Source organism: Arachis stenosperma, chromosome 7 (genome assembly GCF_014773155.1).
Source record: "Arachis stenosperma cultivar V10309 chromosome 7, arast.V10309.gnm1.PFL2, whole genome shotgun sequence".
Classification (NCBI taxonomy): Eukaryota; Viridiplantae; Streptophyta; class Magnoliopsida; order Fabales; family Fabaceae; genus Arachis; species Arachis stenosperma.
The window spans coordinates 62,988,571-63,008,187 of NC_080383.1; the positions used below are offsets into that span (position 1 = coordinate 62,988,571).

At 33.3% G+C, this 19,617-nt stretch overlaps 1 protein-coding gene across 1 annotated transcript; it reads left to right on the top strand.

The window, feature by feature from the left end:
• Positions 1-2,607: 2,607 nt before the first annotated feature.
• On the top strand, positions 2,608-19,491 carry LOC130941058 (kinesin-like protein KIN-7D, mitochondrial). Its single transcript, XM_057869427.1, has 25 exons — positions 2,608-3,315; positions 3,437-3,534; positions 3,699-3,788; positions 3,950-4,002; positions 4,444-4,509; positions 4,903-4,956; positions 5,154-5,213; positions 5,691-5,769; positions 5,922-5,989; positions 6,222-6,278; positions 6,384-6,488; positions 6,912-7,016; positions 7,177-7,284; positions 7,374-7,505; positions 7,606-7,788; positions 8,190-8,348; positions 8,478-8,618; positions 12,546-12,665; positions 12,788-12,838; positions 12,997-13,044; positions 13,204-13,341; positions 17,734-18,456; positions 18,796-18,925; positions 19,040-19,139; positions 19,235-19,491. The coding sequence occupies exons 1-24, from the start codon at positions 2,981-2,983 to the stop codon at positions 19,123-19,125; spliced, it is 3,189 nt and encodes a 1,062-aa protein (XP_057725410.1). The 5' UTR covers positions 2,608-2,980; the 3' UTR covers positions 19,126-19,139; positions 19,235-19,491.
• Positions 19,492-19,617: the final 126 nt, after the last annotated feature.

Here is a 19,617-nt window from a genome sequence, read left to right on the forward strand (position 1 = left end):
TAATAAGATGGAGTAACATTTTCAATAATTTATGATAAAAAAAAATTGGATTTTGAATCGAGATTCATTGATTAGATTCGTGAATTGGTGATAATCATTTTTTTACTCTTTTAATGTGGAAGGTCAACCCTATAATTTTTTTAAACCAAATAAAAGCATTCGTCAAGTTGACTATCTATCTCCTCTTCTTTTTTTATTATGTGCAGAATGATTTTTTTTTCTTTCTATACAAAGTAGTAGAGCAAAACAGTTTCATTTGGAGAATTCAGATAAACAAAAGATGCCAAACTATAAATCACTTGCTATTCGCTGATGATTCCATTCTATTCGATAAAGTCTCAAAAAATAATTGTGCCTGTATTCTAGAATTATTAGAATTTTATGAGAGCTTTAATGAGAAAATAGTTAATCTTAATAAATTGGGTCTATTTTTTAGTAATAACACTCCAGTACTGATTAGAACATTTCTAACAGCCTAGCTGAATATTTCTCACATAGGTGTATAGGATAAATATTTGGGTCTACCTTCCCTTATCAACTGCTTTAAGAAAGCCACCTTCAACTTCATCAAATATAAGGTTCTCAAAAGGATATAAGAATGAAAAATGTACTTATTATCTAATAGAGAAAGTCATGTATTATTCCGTGCAGTTGATGAAGCCATACGAATCTATACATTATCATGTTTTAAACTTTCGAACAGTTTGCTAAATGAAATTCATAGTATTCTAACCTAGTTCTGGCGGGACAGCAAGGTTCTGAAAGACAAATAGTGTGGATAAGCTGGAATAAGATGACTAGGCCTAAGAAAGAAGGCGGGCTTGATTTCACAAATCTTAGGACTCAAAACCTGGCTCTTTTGGATAAACAGTGCAGGAAAATTATAACTCAACCTAACTCTCTTCTTTCTAAAATACTTAAAGATAAATACTTCAGATTTAATTTTATCTTTACAATAGAAATATGAACCTTACCTTCTTGGGGTTGACAAAGTATTCTTGAAGGGAGGTGAGTTGTAGAGAAAGGTATTAGCTAAAAAACAAGTTCTGGTGATATCCGACTTTTCAGTGAACCATGGCTCCCTCTTCCTTATCCTTTCACTGTTCCACTATTGCGGTACTACTATCAGATAGTTACCATCTGTTATGGGTGAAAGACATATTTTTGTCAAATAAATAGTGGAACCAAGCATTAATCTCAAATCTTTTTCCTCCATAAATTACTCAGCGAATCCTTCCCATAATCTCGGGAGAAGGTGAAGACACAATTCAACGGTGATGAACAGAGCAAAAACATATGATATTGTATCAGGGTAAATGATTGCTTACCAATTTTACTATACTTTCATTGAATTTTGTCCGAACTTCATGCAACAAATGTCAGTTTGGAGTCATCTATAAAAGCTAAAAATTCCTCACAAGATTTTGCTCTTTGCTTTGAAAATCCTCTATGGTAAGCTTCTTGTTTTGCTTCTCATCCACCAGCGATTCTCATCCACTACAGCAACTTGTTCAATTTGCAAGTCAGCACCAGAATCACTCATGCACTGTCTATTTTTTTGTGTAGACGCTAATCTAGTATGAAAGAAGAGTTCTTTGACTTACCTCATTCCAGACCTCAGATATTCCTTGTTTTTCGATTGATAAAGGGATTTTGTGTTACAAACTGGATTTCAGGGAAGAAGCTCTCATAGAGTTCGACTGTTTTTTGTTAGAGTTTGGAATATTTGGAAGGAGAGGTGTCAGCGAGTCTTCGAGTATGTCCAGAAGCCTTCGAAAAAAATGTTAGCAACATCGCTTAAGTTCAACCAGGAGCTATTTATTTTGCCTTATGCATAATAGTCTAAGATTTTTTTTCTTGTTTATATTTTAAAGTTATTTTCTTCTTACAATTTTACCTGGTCGTGAATATTTGGGAATTTTTATTTATTTATTTCTCGTGTCCTGATTTTTAGACATTATTTTTTTATTGAATAAAATATCACTATTATCTTAAAAAAATAGCAAATTGAAGTTTTTTCCTTAGTGCTTGTTTAGGCTCATTATTTTGATAAAAGAAAAAATATTTTTTTTAATGAATTTTTTTTTTATTTTTTAGTGTGTGACAAATTTCTAGTAGTATAAAAATAAAAGCACTAAAAAATAAAAAATATATTTTTTAAAAAGCTGTCATTTATATTTTTTTTAAAAGATTTTTTTAAAAAAAATATTTTTCATATAATAAATAAACAAAAAGTTACTTTCATATTGTTATACCCAAATATTATTGATAAATAAATTTTTTTTGTATAAAATATCCAAACATAAACTTATTTTTTATAAAATTTAAAAAAAAATTAACTAAAAAAATCTTTTTTTAGACCCAAGCAAATCTTTATTGGTGGTGATAGTGGACTAGTGGGCAACAAGGTAATAGGCGTCGCAGTTATTCCCGCTCAATTTCACATTTTATTTTTGAAAGCTTGTCCTCTCTTTTCTCATGCGCGGGCGCCTCCACTCCACAACTCATTCGCCACGTCATCACCGTAAAATTGAATTCCATATGCTACTGCCTTCAAAGTTCAAACCCTATCGTGAGAAGCTAAAAATAGAAAAAAAAAAGAAAGAAATTAAATTTAAACACATCATCTTCCCCAATCTCTCTCTCGCCTGTTACTGATTTTCTTCTTTCTTCACTGCAAGTCTGCAACTTCCTCTGTCTTAAGCAAGACGAAACAATCTCTCACTCTCTCTGCGTGTTCCCCTCCGCTTGTCACAGGTCACAGAAAATAATATCTTATCTTACTAATGTAGAAAAATAACAGAGAATAAAATAAAATGTTTTTTATTTAATTTCTTTTTTCAAAAAAGAGCAAGAGAACCAAATGCTCCACGCTTTAGTGTGTCAAGCCATGTGAGAGTTCTGACACATTCTCTTCCCCTCCATCGGCAATTCAATTTTGCTGGTCTCTACTGAGTCGCCAACTCGGTGAGTGAACCCAATGGCCTCGTCTTCGCGAGCAAGGAGTAGCTCACCGTTTTCTCACCGCAAATCCTCCACGCCTTACTCCTCCACCTCTTCATCCTCCTCCTTCATGAACGGAAGGTTAATACCTCGCTCCAGCTCCTCCTCTTCCTCATCGTTCTTCAACTCCGGTGGCCGATCCATTACTCCGAGTCGTGGTCGCAGCGAGTCAACGTACTATGGTGGCGGCGCACGCAGCTACAGTGGTCGTTCGCCTGTGGCGTTCGGAAATGAGGAGCTGATCGCGGAGCCTTTGGATTCGTCGAGGTCCGCGGACAGCATTTCGGTCACGATTCGGTTTAGACCATTGAGGTAATGCTTAGATCTAGAGTTATGCTTTCAGATCCATTCCCTGCGGGATTGAATAGTTCGATTTTGGCGTTTGTGTCATTTGAAATTTAAACGTCACTGAAAGTGAATGGTGCGGTTGCAGTGAAAGGGAGTATCAGAGGGGAGACGAGATTGCGTGGTATGCCGATGGCGACAAAATTGTCAGACATGAGTATAATCCAGCTACTGCATATGCATTTGGTATTATATATTCCTCTTGTTATCTCTCTTGTCTTATTTTAGGAAGTAAATTTTAGGGTGAATTAGGTGTTTGGGGAAATCTACTGGGGAATTTTATATGATCCCGATATAAGTGAAGAAACTGTGGATGCTGATTCTACAATTATGATTTTGATTTGTGATAGATAGAGTTTTTGGGCCACATGCCAATTCAGAAGAGGTTTATGAAGTTGCAGCAAAACCTGTGGTGAAGGCTGCCATGGAGGGCGTCAATGGTACAAATTATCACTATCTAGATGGATTAACGCAAATCTGTTTTAGCTTTGATATTATTTTTCTGCTTGAGCGAACTGGCATTGCACGGGTATAGTGTTAAGGCAGCTAACAACTAACAGAGTCATGCATTTGGGACGTAACTTTATTCTAAACATTGCAGGAACTGTGTTTGCCTATGGTGTGACAAGTAGTGGTAAGACACATACTATGCATGTAAGTGTCATTCTTTAATACCATACTTTCTCTTATTAGAGTTTTTTTTTTCTCTTTAAATCTGTTTTGTGCTGAAAGTAAAGGTCTCCTGTGTCACTCTTATACTGGATTTTGTATTTTAGATCACACATATTGTATCATGTAGTGTTGGTTATTTGTCAAATTAGGATTGTGTGTTGAAGTTGATAGGACATTGTGGCATCGACTTATCCATGTAGCTAACACAACCTAGTGAGATAAACCTTGGTTGTTGTTTGAAAGCAAAAGGAAAATACATTACAAGAAAGTAGATAGTTTAACATTTTGTATTCTGATTCCAAAAAGATTCACAGTGTTGATTTTGTTTTAAAATACTTTCTGCCTGCAACTGCATCGTCTAATTCATTTACTTTTCTTGGTAGAATTTTCTCTCAAGTTCTGTTTTGATCATAATATGTGCAGGGAGACCAACATTCTCCAGGTATCATACCTCTGGCTATAAAGGATGTTTTCAGCATGATCCAAGATGTAAGATATTCTCCAAACTTAGTAAACATGGATCATTTCTTTATTGTGTGGGTTACTTTTAATTACCTGTGCAGCATTGTGCGCCACTATTGTTCATTTTAATGTTATATTTTGAAGTAAAAACTACAAATCGTGTTTTTGTACCTGCTTTGATAATTTTTGTGAATATGTGTTTGTGTTGGTTACTCTCTGTCTCTTGTAATTGAAGCCATCTACTTGTCACTCTCTTGAAAAGTTGAACATCATTAATACCTTTTACCTTAGTTAATATTTATGCCTTTGTTGAGTTATTCACAAGAATACATAAGCTCTATGCTTTGATTGGAAGCTGTAACTAATAGTTACTCGCTTACAGCAACATTATTTGAAAATCTGATTATACTTTTTCTGCAGACCCCAGGAAGAGAATTCTTGCTGCGAGTATCATATCTAGAAATATATAATGAGGTAAAAAACAATTCTTTGTTCCATCATCTTGGAGCTGAACTAGGTCTTGCACATTAAAAAATGATACCTTGGCAGCAGCCTTTTCTCCCCTATCCTCTGCCTCTTTGTGTCATTGATTATCATTTATCATATTGTATTTAGTTTATAAACTATTTCGTTTTAATAGATGTGCGCTGGTTGTTTCTACTTGTTGTCAGGTGATCAATGATTTGCTTGATCCAACTGGCCAAAATTTGCGAGTTAGGGAAGATGCCCAGGTCTTTGCTTTATTCTCATTATATATATATATATATATATATATTTCTTCATCCATTCTTTCCATATCTACTTATCTATCTATCTATATGTGTTGTGTTAACTTTGAACAAAAACTGGTGTGGTGTGGCCATGGCTGATAAACTGGTTGATGTTCAGTTATGATGTTGGATTCTTATAATTTCTTTTTCCATCATCCTCTCTTTAAGCTTACAATATAGTATCGTGATTGCAGGTTTATTATTTGAAGATTAAGTCTTCATTTATTACACTCCTATTCTATGATTTACAAATAATAAAAGAAATTATTTCTATATGTTAAATCGTGTTTTTGTTTTTTCATTAAAGAAAATTTAATTACAATATCTGTGATTGGAAGAAAATTTGGAATAATTGTCAATTTTGAATTTGAGACAGTTTCTTGTTTTCTTAAGTCCAATTTGGGATATATTTGATTTGTTGTTCCTCCTTTATTCCAGGGAACGTATGTGGAGGGTATAAAGGAAGAAGTTGTTTTATCTCCAGGACATGCACTTTCTTTTATTGCTGCTGGAGAAGGTACTTATGTTGACACTGACAGTGACAGTCACATATACCCAAGTTATTATTGTTTTAATTGAACTTTTAATAATATACTATTCGGTAGTCAGCTAGTCATGATTAATGATAAGTTGAGAACATTCTTTAACACGGTTTTGCTTGGATGGCAGAGCATCGTCATGTTGGATCAAACAATTTTAATCTGTTTAGTAGTCGGAGTCACACGATATTTACATTGGTAAGCTACTAACATGGTTGATATGGTAGTGTTAAAATTGCCATCCAATAACCGTTTTCTACACTTCAATTTTAAGAGTTAATACTAAGAGTGTATTTGCTATAGTTTTTGGGGGAAAAAATCTGGAATTTTATAAATTATAATTTTATGTAATTTAGAATGTTGAAACTTGAGATTTAAAAATTGAAAATCAACCTTTTTGCGATTCTGATTTGTTATGATACTTTTGCAGATGATTGAAAGCAGTGCCCATGGCGATGATTATGATGGAGTGATCTTCTCTCAGCTTGTATGTGAAACTTATTTATAAATTATTACTTGGAGGTGTCCATATTCATAGTTGATGAACAACCATTCTCAGTCTTATCTTATTTTTCTTTTTATTATCTTTCAGAATCTAATTGACTTGGCTGGATCTGAGAGCTCAAAAACTGAAACAACTGGGTTAAGAAGAAAAGAAGGATCTTACATCAACAAAAGTCTTTTGACCCTTGGAACTGTAGGTGTCTTCCTATACAATTCTTTATATATTTGGCCTTCGATAAGTTTTTCTTTGGCCATGTTTTATTTGCTACCGAGACCTCTAGTTGTATATAATAAGCATGCAGTAACTCTGATAAAGATATAGTTATTACTGCATAAAATTGATGTATTTCTAATTATTTTATTTATTTTTTGGGTAAGCGAGTTAGCCAGAAATCATTGCATCAGTAAAGTAGATTATGTTAAGTGTTAATGAGATGATATTTATCACTGAACGGATTGTCAAAAACAGCCATGCTTAGTTGTGCAAATGCTTGTTATTTGTTTGGTTGGAACTGGAGATAGATGAAAATTGCTTACCCTTTCTTTTGCCAGCTATTGTTGTTTTGGGTATTGGGATGCATGATTAAGGTTCGAATTTTATGGTTTCAATGTGAAGGTTATAGGAAAACTGAGCGAGGGGAAGGCATCTCATGTTCCGTATCGAGATTCAAAGCTAACCCGGCTGCTGCAGTCCTCTCTTAGTGGGCATGGTCATGTTTCAGTAAGTTTCGGATTCTACAAACTTCTTTGTTGATTAGATGGTTTAACCGTCCTTTTATTATGTACAAATGCCGAGTTATTATTCTATTTCAATATGTCATTTACATCGATGGGCTGTGCATATTTGAACATTAATATTTGTTTAAATACGACAATTTCAGCTTATATGCACAGTTACTCCAGCATCCAGTAATATGGAGGAGACTCATAATACTTTGAAGTTTGCCAGCAGGGCAAAACGAGTAGAAATATATGCCTCACGCAATAAGGTTAGCTGAAACTATTAATTTACCTGTATGCCTTACATATAAGCATTTTTTGGAGGTACCTGATTTTTTATGGAAATATATGTCAACAGATTATCGATGAAAAATCTCTAATTAAGAAGTACCAGAGAGAAATTTCAGTTCTTAAACTCGAACTTGATCAGTTAAAGAAGGGCATGCTTGTTGGTGTCAATCACGAGGAGATTCTGACGTTAAAACAGAAGGTTTTAGCTTCCTCTGATACTACTTTCATAATATGATGGTTTTTTAGTACCGTACTTCTGTGATTGTGTGTAACCATTTCTGTCATGCTTTCGTCATTAGTTGGAAGAAGGTCAAGTGAAAATGCAATCAAGATTGGAAGAAGAGGAAGAAGCTAAAGCTGCTCTAATGAGTAGGATCCAGAGGCTAACCAAACTCATTCTGGTATCCTCAAAGAATGCAATTCCTGGATATATAGCGGATGTTCCCAGCCACCAGCGAAGTCTTTCTGTTAGCGAGGATGATGTGAGCTCCTCCTTCGATTAAGTGTCTAGAATGTTATACTGTTTGCTACACTTAAAATTCTAAGTGCTTGGTTTTTTGGCTCAATATTATTTGCCGTAAAACTGCTTTAGCACATTTAACTTTCTCATGATATTCTATCCATATAGCTTACAAATTTTATGATTTTACTGCTGGGAGACATTGAAGTTGTTCTAGGTAGTTATTTTTTGTTTCTTCTCGTCACTGATTTAGTACTTGAAACTAAAATTTGTGTGTTCATGATCGAAGGATAAAACCATTTCACGAGAACCATTTGTGTGTGTCTCTTTAACAGCTAGCTTTTTTGTTTTAGAAAGCAAAGCAATATGTTTTTCTAAACAGTAGTACAGTACGTAAAATTGTTAAATCTTTTTTAATTTTAGAAATTTGATGCCCCGCGTGATGGTGGGTTGATTGAAAATGAGAGCCAAAAGGATGCTTCTGCATCGAGTAAATGGAACGGAGAGTTCTCCCCAGCTAGCAGTACTGTTACTGAATCAACACAAGCTGGTGAATTGATCAGTAGAACAAAACTGGCAGCGGTATGTTCGTTTCACTTCTCCCTAACAATATCTGTTTCAAATAGATTTTATTATTGGATGCTCTGGGCAGAGTTGTATTTCACTATAGATCCATCCATCCAAAATTCTTAACTTGATTGGTAATTGTAGGGAGGGATGACAATGTCTGATCAGATGGATCTTCTTGTTGAACAAGTTAAGATGCTTGCTGGAGATATTGCTTTCAGTACCAGTACTCTGAAGCGCTTGATGGAGCAGTCTGTAAATGACCCTGAAAGCTATAAAACTCAGGTATGTTGCACTTAATTGTGTTGGCATGATCTATTTTGTGCTTGCATCTCGAGCTATTGCTTTCACTTTGATACCAGGAGCCGATGCGAGGGAAATCCCACCGTAATTTTGAATGGAAATGGATAAGAAAAAGGAGAATAAAATTTCTAGTTGTCAAGACATTTCAAATAGCGATAATTAAATAGGATGACTAGCATCTATTTAAAGAAATCAAAATAAGATTAAATTAGAGATTTGAGACGGTGAGGGTGCGGTTAAGAGAAAACATGGCAGATTGAAATTCTTTGTTCTTCCATGATGGTTAGCCTTTCTGGGGAGACATTGGAAGTTGGTTTTCCAGACAAAATCCCTGGCAAAGAGGTGCGGGTAGTGGAATCAAGGTCGGCAATAGGCTTGACTGAATTCCCCCATCACCGTGAAGATGGTGGGAGGCTTGATGGTTCAAGTTTGGCCACGCAGGATTGTGCGCAAAGGAAAAGCATCGCCAAGGGTGAAGGTTTGAGGTGGAGGAAGCTGTGATTGATAGCGCCTCTGTTAATGAATTGAACACTGGTAGCCGCTGAGTGTTAGGCTGGTGACCCACGGTCTTTTTTAGTTCAGGATATAGGTTAGTGTTACCTGTTTATTTATTATCGACTATACTACGTGTACACCAAAATCAGCCACCAAAATCATCCACAAATATAAAATATATATTGAAATACAACAACAACAATAAAACCTTGTCCCATTAGATGGGGTCGACTATATGGATCAAACGACGTCATTGAGTTCTATCATGCATCATATCTACAGAGAGACCGTTTACATGTAGATCTCGTTTGATTATTTCATAGATGGTCTTCGTAGGTTTTCTTCTGCCTTTCACCCTTTGTCCATCTTCTATCTCATCTACTCTCCTTACTGGGTGCTCTGACGATCTTCTTCTCAAATGTCCAAACCAAAATCAATTAAACCACATATGCATTTATATACAAATATATTAGTGGCTGGTTTTATTAGCTGATTTTGGTGTATGAATAACATTTTTTATTTACAATAATAGGAGTTGAGTTTTAGTATTTTTTGTTGGGACAAATATCTTGGTAAAAGTATATTATTGAGAGCCTTCTTTGAGGTTAAAATCACTTCAAATATAACTGAGGTTGCATAAATTTTTCAATTGAAATGGTGTTTTAGTGTCATTGTTGTCTGAGAGTGTCATTAGATTTGAGGCAGTTGTGCTCAATAATTTTTTTGCTGCTCCATCAAAAAGCACAAAAGTTGTTGTAAAATTTTGATTTGAAACCTTTAATTTAATTTTGAACCTAGAAAATTTAAGTTAATAATTTATAATTTGATAAAATTTTTATGATAAATATATATGTGCCACAAATGTATTTGTTTCCTTTTTTGTGTGCTTTCTTATACTTTTCATATTCAATATAGTCCCATCTAAATTTATCATCAATTTTGTTTATAGTTGCTAAAATTGTGAAAATATTTTTCTATTCGAATTTCTAATTTTTGTTATCATTAGATATATGGTATTTGAGTTGTACGATGTATGTTGTAAGTTTTTGTAGTCATATCTAATTATCTGCTTTCCATTGCATGGCCATTAGATATTGGATAATTATTCAATTTTTGATCATCCTATTTTAAAGATTTGTTTTAACATATTCTTAGCTTAGTATTTCCATTATTTTTTCATATTGACCAATTTTTTTAGGAGATTATATATATTTGTTAAATTGAATAATAAAATAAATGAATTAATATTTAAAAGACTTGTTATTATGAAATATCCATAAATAAACTCTACAGATTATTGAGTTTGTGGATTGATGTGGATTTTTGTATTTGAAGTTGTGCTAATCAAATAGTCTCTTGAATATATTATAATATAGTAGTTAAAAAAGAAATAACTGTAGGCGAAATGAAGTTAAAGTTATGTTGAAAATTTTTTGGCATATAAGATCTTGTGGATGTAGACCCTTTCCAAAATAAGATTGTGGTATATTTTTCTAGTTCAATTATATAAAATATAATTCTTTTAGATAAAAACATAATATATTTAAAATTTTTATGAAAAAGAACATATATTTGTATTCACTAATCAGATGTCACTACAATAATTTTTTGACACTTTGTTTGTATTGTTATTTCGTTGTCCATTTAAGTTGATATGTTCCTCCAGAAATTGACTTTCAATACAATATTTCTAAAATTATTACTACCTTGTTAATTATTATCATGTAAATTAAAAATGAATTGTATATTTATTTTTATACTCATTAAGTACCAACTCCATTCTTTGTACTTTTATGGATTTTTTTTTATATCTACTTGTTCTTATTCTCCTAGTACATACAGTTTTCTAATGGCATTTATGATAGTAATAATAAAATTTTTTAGGATATTTATTTTGTGTGTGTATATATATATTAAATAAGTTATTATTAAAAAAATAATTTAAATAACATAAAGTAAAAATATCTGTCAATATTTTTAGTTGACCGACTTGGTCAGATAATGTCTCAAGTGATACAACTCAATAATGTTGTAGAATCTTTAAAACTGGTTTTTTGATTTTGTTCACAGTAGTTGTGAGCAAAAAGTATATACTTGTACCTTTAATTGACCTATACAAATTATATGCCTCTTCTATTTTCAAATTTTTATAGTATAGACTTTTCTTTTTTGTAAATGTTTAAATTTATTCATCATATTTTTTCTCACAATTACATGAAAAGGTGTTTCCTGCACGGTTAGTAAATCATAGTTAAAAAGTTAGTAAATAAAATTGTTAATGTTAAATTTTTTTAGTTATTACAAAAGCAACAACCAATAGCATATTTAAGTAAGTATAATTATAAGAATCTTAAAATATAATTATATGTAAAATATTACAAATTCATGAAAAAAAGTATAACAGTAAAAGTAATAAGAGTGTTTTTCATTTTAAAAATACAATAAGTATTTTTGTTTTGTACTTTCTCATCTAATATAATAATTTCTAAATAGATAAGCGCTTTTTTATTTGTTTGTGTAAATATTTTTTATTGGATTTTGATAAACTAATTATATATTTGTTTGGTGATACTGTCTAAAGAATGGTGCTTTATTGTATAACTTTGAGATGTTCTATAGTTTGAAAATAATTAAAAAAATTAGAACTAGAAAAAATTATTTGAGAATGAGAATACGTATAATATAATATAAAAATAAAAATCAACTATATGATCATGGTATATTTAAATATATTTATTAAGGATATTTTGTTGTGTAAAATTTGAGGTTACTTTAAAGAATTTTCAACAGTTGGCGCGAGAGTTTGTGAAATGAAATAATTGTGGTAAGAGTCTTATGTATGATATATAAGTAAGTCATATAGTATGAAATTTATATATGTGTAATTCAAAATTTATGATTAATATTATTATTATGATACTTTTAATGTTGATGTTTATTACATTTAATTAGTATTTTATATTTTTATTGAATAATATGTAACAAATTAATTAATTAATTATAGGGGGGGTTATAGTTTTAATTAGTTGTGACGGTTGTAATACAAATTCATTAAGCAAAAAAAAAAAAAATAGAAAAACTTGTGCTGCATGCAATGATTTCACAACAAAAACTTCACTATTAAATACAAATAAATAATGAATTAAAAATGTTATTTAAGAAGAATAGAGAAGGACAAGAAATTCTTGTTTTCACTGAAAAATAGATTATTTTTTTAATTTTTTAAAATATTTTATTAAAAGTTGATTATTAAGTTTTTGTCAAGTAATCAAATTTGCTGACATACATTATTAGTAAGAGATAGTATGACTTCGACTTAATGTAGAAGTTGGTATTAACTTTTATATAATAAAAATAGATACATGCTTGTATAGTTGATTATGTTCTTCTTAGAAGGTCCTTTCTTTGTTGTAGATTGACAACTTGGAACGTGATATCCAAGAAAAAAGAAAGCAAATGAGGGTGTTGGAACAAAGAATAACCGAATGTGGCGAATCTTCTGTGGCTAACTCATCATTAGTTGAAATGCAGCAGGTATTGATATGGTATTGAAGTTAACCTTTTTAGATTTGAAGGGTGCTTCTTTATATAGGTGCATGTGCTTTAAGAAAGCTTACTTATACCTTCGAATTTCCTTTATTGGCTTGTTGGCACAGACAGTTACAAGATTAATGACTCAATGTAACGAAAAGGCCTTTGAGTTGGAGGTAAGTAATATCTTATCCATGTTAAAATATTTCTTCACTAATCAATTTATGTCCCCCATCTATTTTTTCGGCATTGAATTGTGCATGTTCAACATGATCCACGGGCAACCCCCTAGTCGTTCGCTTGTAATAACTAATGTCTTCTACATTATCTGTAGTTAAAATCTGCAGACAACCGTGTCCTTCAGGAACAACTAAATGATAAGGTATGCGTGTTTCCTGTGCAATGGGTCTCCCGCGTGCATTTTATTTCTTTATCCTTTTAAGTTTACCGACTTTCTTAAAGTTGAAGATGCTGAAATCTCTTACAATTAATTACGAATTTTCCTATTTTGACATTTTTCTTTGGTTTGTCTCTTGTGCAGTGTAATGAAAACAAAGATTTGCAAGAAAAAGTAAAGGTGCTAGAGCAGCAACTGGCAGCAGTAGCTAGTGGTACATCTTCAGAAAGGCCCATATCTAGAGGACACATTGATGAGTTAAAAAAGAAAATACAGTCCCAGGTATCTGAGAATTTATTGCATATGTTGTTGCAAAGTGCTAAACCTAAAGAAAGTGAAAAACCACATCCTAAAAGCTAGTTATTAAGGAGAAAGAATCACTCTCCTTAAATACAACATCAAGTATCTATACTAGATGTGAGGCTTTGGACACACCATAATACCCAAATCTCTAACAAATCATCGACCCTGAAAAAATCGACGTCTAGGTTGTCTTCAGTCTATCAACACTAACCCAGTGGCCAGTGGTAGCTACTCGTCTATTGACCATCAGTGTTCTGTATTTACCTTAATATAGCCTATTGGTAGCCCTACCCTTGCTGCCAACAACCGAAGTTCCGATACCATTGTTAGACTAGGCAGTAGCAACAGAGTAAGAGTAAGAGGTGTAATAGAATTATAGAAGAGAGAGTAGAAGTGAGGGAGTGGATAAGAAACAGAGGAGCTCGAAGATATCCAGCTGATACCCTCCCAGTCTCTGATGTATTAATTGAAGAATAAAATGCTGAAAGGTCGAGAACAAGGTAGCATTAGAGAGGCTACCACTCTCCTTAAGTCCAAAGGTCCTGACATCCCAAATCGTTTCTCTTTTCTATTGATTCCCTTCATCCCTCATATACATTGTGGATCCTCTCTCCTGTAACATAATTTATCCCTCTCTCACACCCTCCCACTAATTTTCCAGCTGTCCTATTTGTTACATCTGCTGGTCCACTATATTTTCGTTTTCAACCATCTTATCTTTCACTATTCTACTGTAAATAAAAGGCAAAAGTGCTATTTTTGACCTTTCTTCGCTAACTGAATGAATTAACTCTTTTTCCTCATTCTTCTTGTTTTCTTCACTTGGGTACTTAACAAAAGGCTGAATGGGTTATGTGCTTTCAAATATCATTTGCTGGCTTTCTATCCAATTATTTTGCACTAGACCAATTTGATTATGTGTCCCATTAGCAAATTTTGACACCATCAACAAAGAAAGTGATGGAAGGACTAATATGATTAATTTAAAATCTTTAAAAAAGAAATTTAATTAAAAAATTCTTTCGAGAACCAATTTGAAAAACGAGTAATTTTTTTGGGACGAATTTGACCATTCACTCGGATTAGTATTGAACCTATTATTCAATTAGAGAATTATGCTATAAATGTGAATATGATATAATAGTATAGTTATACATGATATAATTAGAAACTCAATTTCTCTCTTGGTCCTAATTCTAGGATTTCTATTATATTCTCCCTGGATTTCTACTTAATACTCTATCTCTTGATACAAATTCGTATCAATTTAAATTCTTTCTATAAATAATTGCAAGACCAAAGTAAAGTGAGAATTCTAGAATGGATGAAGGTAACAGTTTTTAGGATGGATTAAATGTTGTTAATTTTTATTTCTTACATAAATCGGTTATAATATGAGACATCTGCAATACATAGTCAATTCCAAACCTGGATTAAGGAGAAGAATTGTATTAGGTTTTCAATAGCCAACATAAAAACATAGTCGAATCTTCATGACATGGACCAAAGATATTGCGCTAAAGCTAAGCCGTTGTCTGGAAGCAACACGTTGTATGGCTCGCGGACAGTGTCAAATAAGCAAGAGTCGCTGCATCGGTGCTCGAGTGTAGTGTTAAATGAGTAAGGATTTCCACGTTTTATGAATGGACGAAGGTAAATAAGCTAGTCCACAAAGAAAAAGGTAAAGGTTGAAGAGACAGAAGGCTGAGATTTGGGACATGGAACATAGGCACTCTAATAGGAAAATCTATGGAAGTGATTGATATCATGACAAGGAGGAAGATTAAGATCAAATGCCTACAAGAAAAAAATGAGTCGGTGCGAAGGTTAGGGAGTTGGATACTTTTGGGTTTAAACTTTGGTACATATGAACGGTGAAGAATAGGAATGAGGTAGGTATTATCGTGGATAAACAGTGGAAGAAGGATATGGTGGATGTCAAGAGGGTGAGTGATTGGATTATCTCTATCAAATTTGTGGTGGAAGGAGGTATTTTTCATGTGATTAGTGCCTATGCACCGCAAGTGGGTTCGGACGAGCAACACAAGATAAGGTTTTGGGAGGATCTAGAGAGTTTGGTCCAAGATATACTTTCGGGAGATAGGATTTTCTTAGAAGGAGATTTAAATGACCATGTTAGAAGAGAAGTGGCTAGGTATGGAAGTATTCATGGAGGCTATGGCTTCAAAGTGGTTAATACTGAAAGTAAAATTATTTTAGATTCTTTCTCAACTTTTGACATTCTCATCGTAAATGCATGTTTAAAAAAAAAAGACGAACATCTTATAACTTATAGGAGTGGTATGACAAGCTCTCAAATAAACTTCTTTTTGTTAAGGAGAGTCTATCGAAAATTTTGCATTAATTGTAAAATTATTCCGGGAGAAATTTTAACAACACAACATAGGATGTTTGTCATGAATTTTCGCGTTGAGCAAAAGTTGAGGAAAAAACATTATACGAAAAACCCAATTATACGAAAAACCCAAGGACGAGGTGATGTCGGATGAAAGGTGATGAATAATAAGCTTCCTAAGATGGGTAGGAGAAGAGACAAAGTGGGAAGGGGATGAAAGTGTGGAGGAGATATGAAGGGAGATGACAGAAGTTATTAGAAGAACAGTAAAAGAAAGTTTTGGTAAATCTAGAAGAATAGGGTTAAGAGACAAAAAGAGTCCTGGTATGAGTGTACAAGAAAAGATAAAGGCAAAAAGGGAGTGCTTTAAAGAGTGGTTTTTGTGTTGCAATGCAGATAACTGAGAAAAATATAAGGTGGCTAAAATTATAGAAGGATCAAACTCATAAGCCATACCATGAATTTATAAGAAAGAGTGATAGAATGGAGGCTGAGACAAGAGACAAGTAACAGAGAAGCAATTTCATTTATATTAAACAGATTCTCCACTGAAACTACATACCTATTAAGAAGGATGATGGAGAAGTATAATAGTAATAAAAATGATCTATATATGGAGTTTATTATTTTAGAAAATGCGTACGATAAAGTACCAAGGGAGGTCTTACGAGAGTTTTTGGAAAGGAAGAAAATAAGAGTTGCATATATTCGTACAATTAAAGACATGCATGATGTGACTATAACTAGTATGAAGACTCAATGTGGTGTAACAGAGGAATTTTCTATTGGTATAGGATTATACCAGAGATCATCCTTAAATTCATATGTTTTCACATTAGTTTTGGAAGTACTCACAGAGCATATCCAAGAGCCTGTGCTATGGTGCATGCTTTTTGCCGATAATGTCGTCCTTATGGGAGAGTCATGAGAAGACTTAAATAAAAAATTGAATTTATGGAGAGAAGTTCTAGAAGTGTATGATTTGCGCATAAGTCGTAGTAAGACAGAATATATGCAATGTAAGTTCAGCAATCAAAGGAAAAATCCTAATACAGAGGTGAAGATTGGAAAAAGCATCCTACGAAAAGTTAAAAGTTTTAAGTATCTTGGGTGTATCATACATGATAATGAAGAGATTGAACTAGATGTAAATCACAGAATCCAAGTAGGTTGGTCAAAATGGCGGAGTGCGTCTGGTTTTACATGTGACAAAAATGTGTTTTTATAACTTGAAGGTAAATTCTATTGCACTACTATCAGACTAGCTATACTTTATAATACTGAGTGTTGGACGGTCAAAGGGGAACACGAATATAAGTTAAGTATAGTAGAGATGAAGATGTTGATATTGATGAGTGATCATACGCGATTAAATAGAATAAAGAACAAAGATATAAGAAAGAGAGTTGGAGTAGTACCTATTGTAAAAAAGATGGTAGAATTGCGTCTCAGATGGTTTGGACAAGTGACAAGAGGACCGACAGAGCATCCAGTCAGGAGGGTGGATGAGATGAAAGATGGATAAGGAGTAAAAGACAGATAAAGACTTAGGAAGAGCATTCATGAGGTGGTCAAACGAGATCTATATGAAGATGGTCTTTTTATAAACATGATATATGATAAAGTTCAATAACATCTAGTCAATTCCACTTAGTTGGACAAGACTTTGTTGTTGTTGTATTATTCAATTACTAAGTCCTGTTAATTTATGCCTTCCATAGCTCTTATTGGTGTGACAAAATGGAGTAAATAAATACGAGGAAAGGAGATGTTGCTAATCTTGCTATAAGATGATGTGGCAACAATATAGAATACTGTGTCAAACTTTTAACAATACTACTTTGGTCTCTTTTTTTATAAATAGATAAATAGATAGATTCCTTTGCCGTTTTCCCTTGCCGTTCCTAGATTATAATCAATGAAGGAAACATGGCCTAGGTTTACATTTAAAATCATTTGAGGTCTTTTCTATTTAATTTCACTAAAGGTACATTTGTCTTTTCATATGTTATCAGGAGATAGAAAATGAAAAACTAAAGCTAGAGCAAGTTCACTTGTCAGAAGAAAATAGTGGATTGCGTGTGCAGAATCAGAAACTCTCTGAAGAAGCTTCTTATGCCAAAGAGCTTGCCTCTGCTGCTGCTGTAGAACTGAAGAATTTGGCTGGGGAAGTCACAAAACTTTCATTGCAGAATGCAAAATTGGAAAAAGAATTGATGGCTGCACGGGACCTGGTCAATTCTCGTAGTGCTGTTATGGCAAATGGTGTCAACCGCAAGTACAATGATGTTAGATCTGGGAGGAAGGGGAGATTTTCTAGTCGTGCTAATGAAATTTCAGGAGCTGGTCTAGATGACTTCGAGTCATGGAGTCTTGATGCTGATGATTTGAAGCTGGAACTGCAGGCTAGGAAACAGCGAGAGGCAGCTCTTGAGGCTGCCTTAGCTGAGAAGGAATTTATGGAAGAGGAATACAGGAAAAAGGCTGACGAAGCCAAGAAGAGAGAAGAAGCCTTGGAGAACGATTTGGCAAATATGTGGGTCCTTGTTGCGAAGTTAAAAAAAGAAGGGGGCGCTGCCCCAGAATCAAACATTGATAAGAAAAATGATGGTGCAGAGCATATGGATAATCCAAAAACTGATGACGTTGAAAATATTGAACCCAAGGAGCAAGTTTTGGATGTATCAAAACCAGACATTGATATTCCCAAGGATGAACCATTGGTTGCTCGCCTTAAGGTAACACCTCCTTAGTTATTTATATGGTTTGTTGTTGTGGGAAAATTCTTTTAAGTGATTTTGCTTTGTTTGATCACCAGAATATATCGTGGTGCCACTTTCTATTTTTCTTCCTAGATATTTTTTTTTCAACTTTGTTGGCACACAAGTTAGGCTTAGGAAGAAATCTTTTGGGATGATGTTATGTATTCAACTTCACCGAATGGGAAAGTACTTCATTTTTGTTATTAGGTTTGGCAAAGCACATATTATTTTCATATTTGCTGCAAAATCATGTAATAAATGCTGATATAAATGATTCTTTGAATTTAGTTTTTGAATTATGATTTTTCTCTTCAGGCACGCATGCAAGAGATGAAAGAGAAAGAACTAAAAAATCATGGAAATGGTGATGCCATTTCCCATGTTTGTAAAGTATGTTTTGAATCTCCGACTGCAGCAATTCTTCTTCCATGCCGGCATTTTTGCTGTAAGCCTTTTCGAAGCTTATTTGAATATTTTATTCTTGTAAATTTTGTTGATTTTTCTTCAAATTTTCTCTATTTTTGGGTCCCACTTACATCTTCTCGTTTGCTCTTTACAGTGTGTAAATCTTGTTCACTTGCTTGCTCCGAATGCCCAATATGTCGCACCAATATTACAGATAGACTTTTTGCTTTTACACCTTAACCCTTTTAATAGAGGTCTTGCAATTATATTATAATATTTTAATCAACCTATAAGCTGTTGTTTAGTAACAAAATTTAATGTTTTCGCTTGCTGTTTTAAATTTTTGCAGGGACTTGTTTCATTGAGTGAATATATTCCATGCAACTACGGATGCAATTCTTTTATTAGTTTTCCTGTATGTAAAACCATTTTAAAGGTATATCAAATTCTCATTTCCTTTACTCTGCCCCAAGAGAACTGTAAAATAGGGGGAGACGGGTGCGGGGGAAGAATGTAAAAAGGGAACAGTGTAAACTGCACTGCTGAAGTACATATTATGCGCAATGTATGCTTCTTTTCTGTAATACATCAGAAATTTTTTGGCCATCCTCTCTAGTCTATATATCGTGTTAATCAAAACTTGAATTGCTTAGTTTAGTTTAGCCAATTAACTCTTACTAATAATGAATCGTGGAGATTCTTTATTTTGCCGAATGATCTCATAATTACTAC

Excerpts from the sequence above, each read along its gene's own strand:
- LOC130941058 (XM_057869427.1), top strand. The coding sequence starts at position 2,981 with ATGGCCTCGTCTTCGCGAGCAAGGAGTAGCTCACCGTTTTCTCACCGC. Across the intron at positions 4,003-4,443 it reads GTAAGACACATACTATGCAT|GGAGACCAACATTCTCCAGG; the intron begins GTAAGTGTCATT and ends TAATATGTGCAG. Across the intron at positions 18,926-19,039 it reads TCCATGCCGGCATTTTTGCT|TGTGTAAATCTTGTTCACTT; the intron begins GTAAGCCTTTTC and ends TGCTCTTTACAG.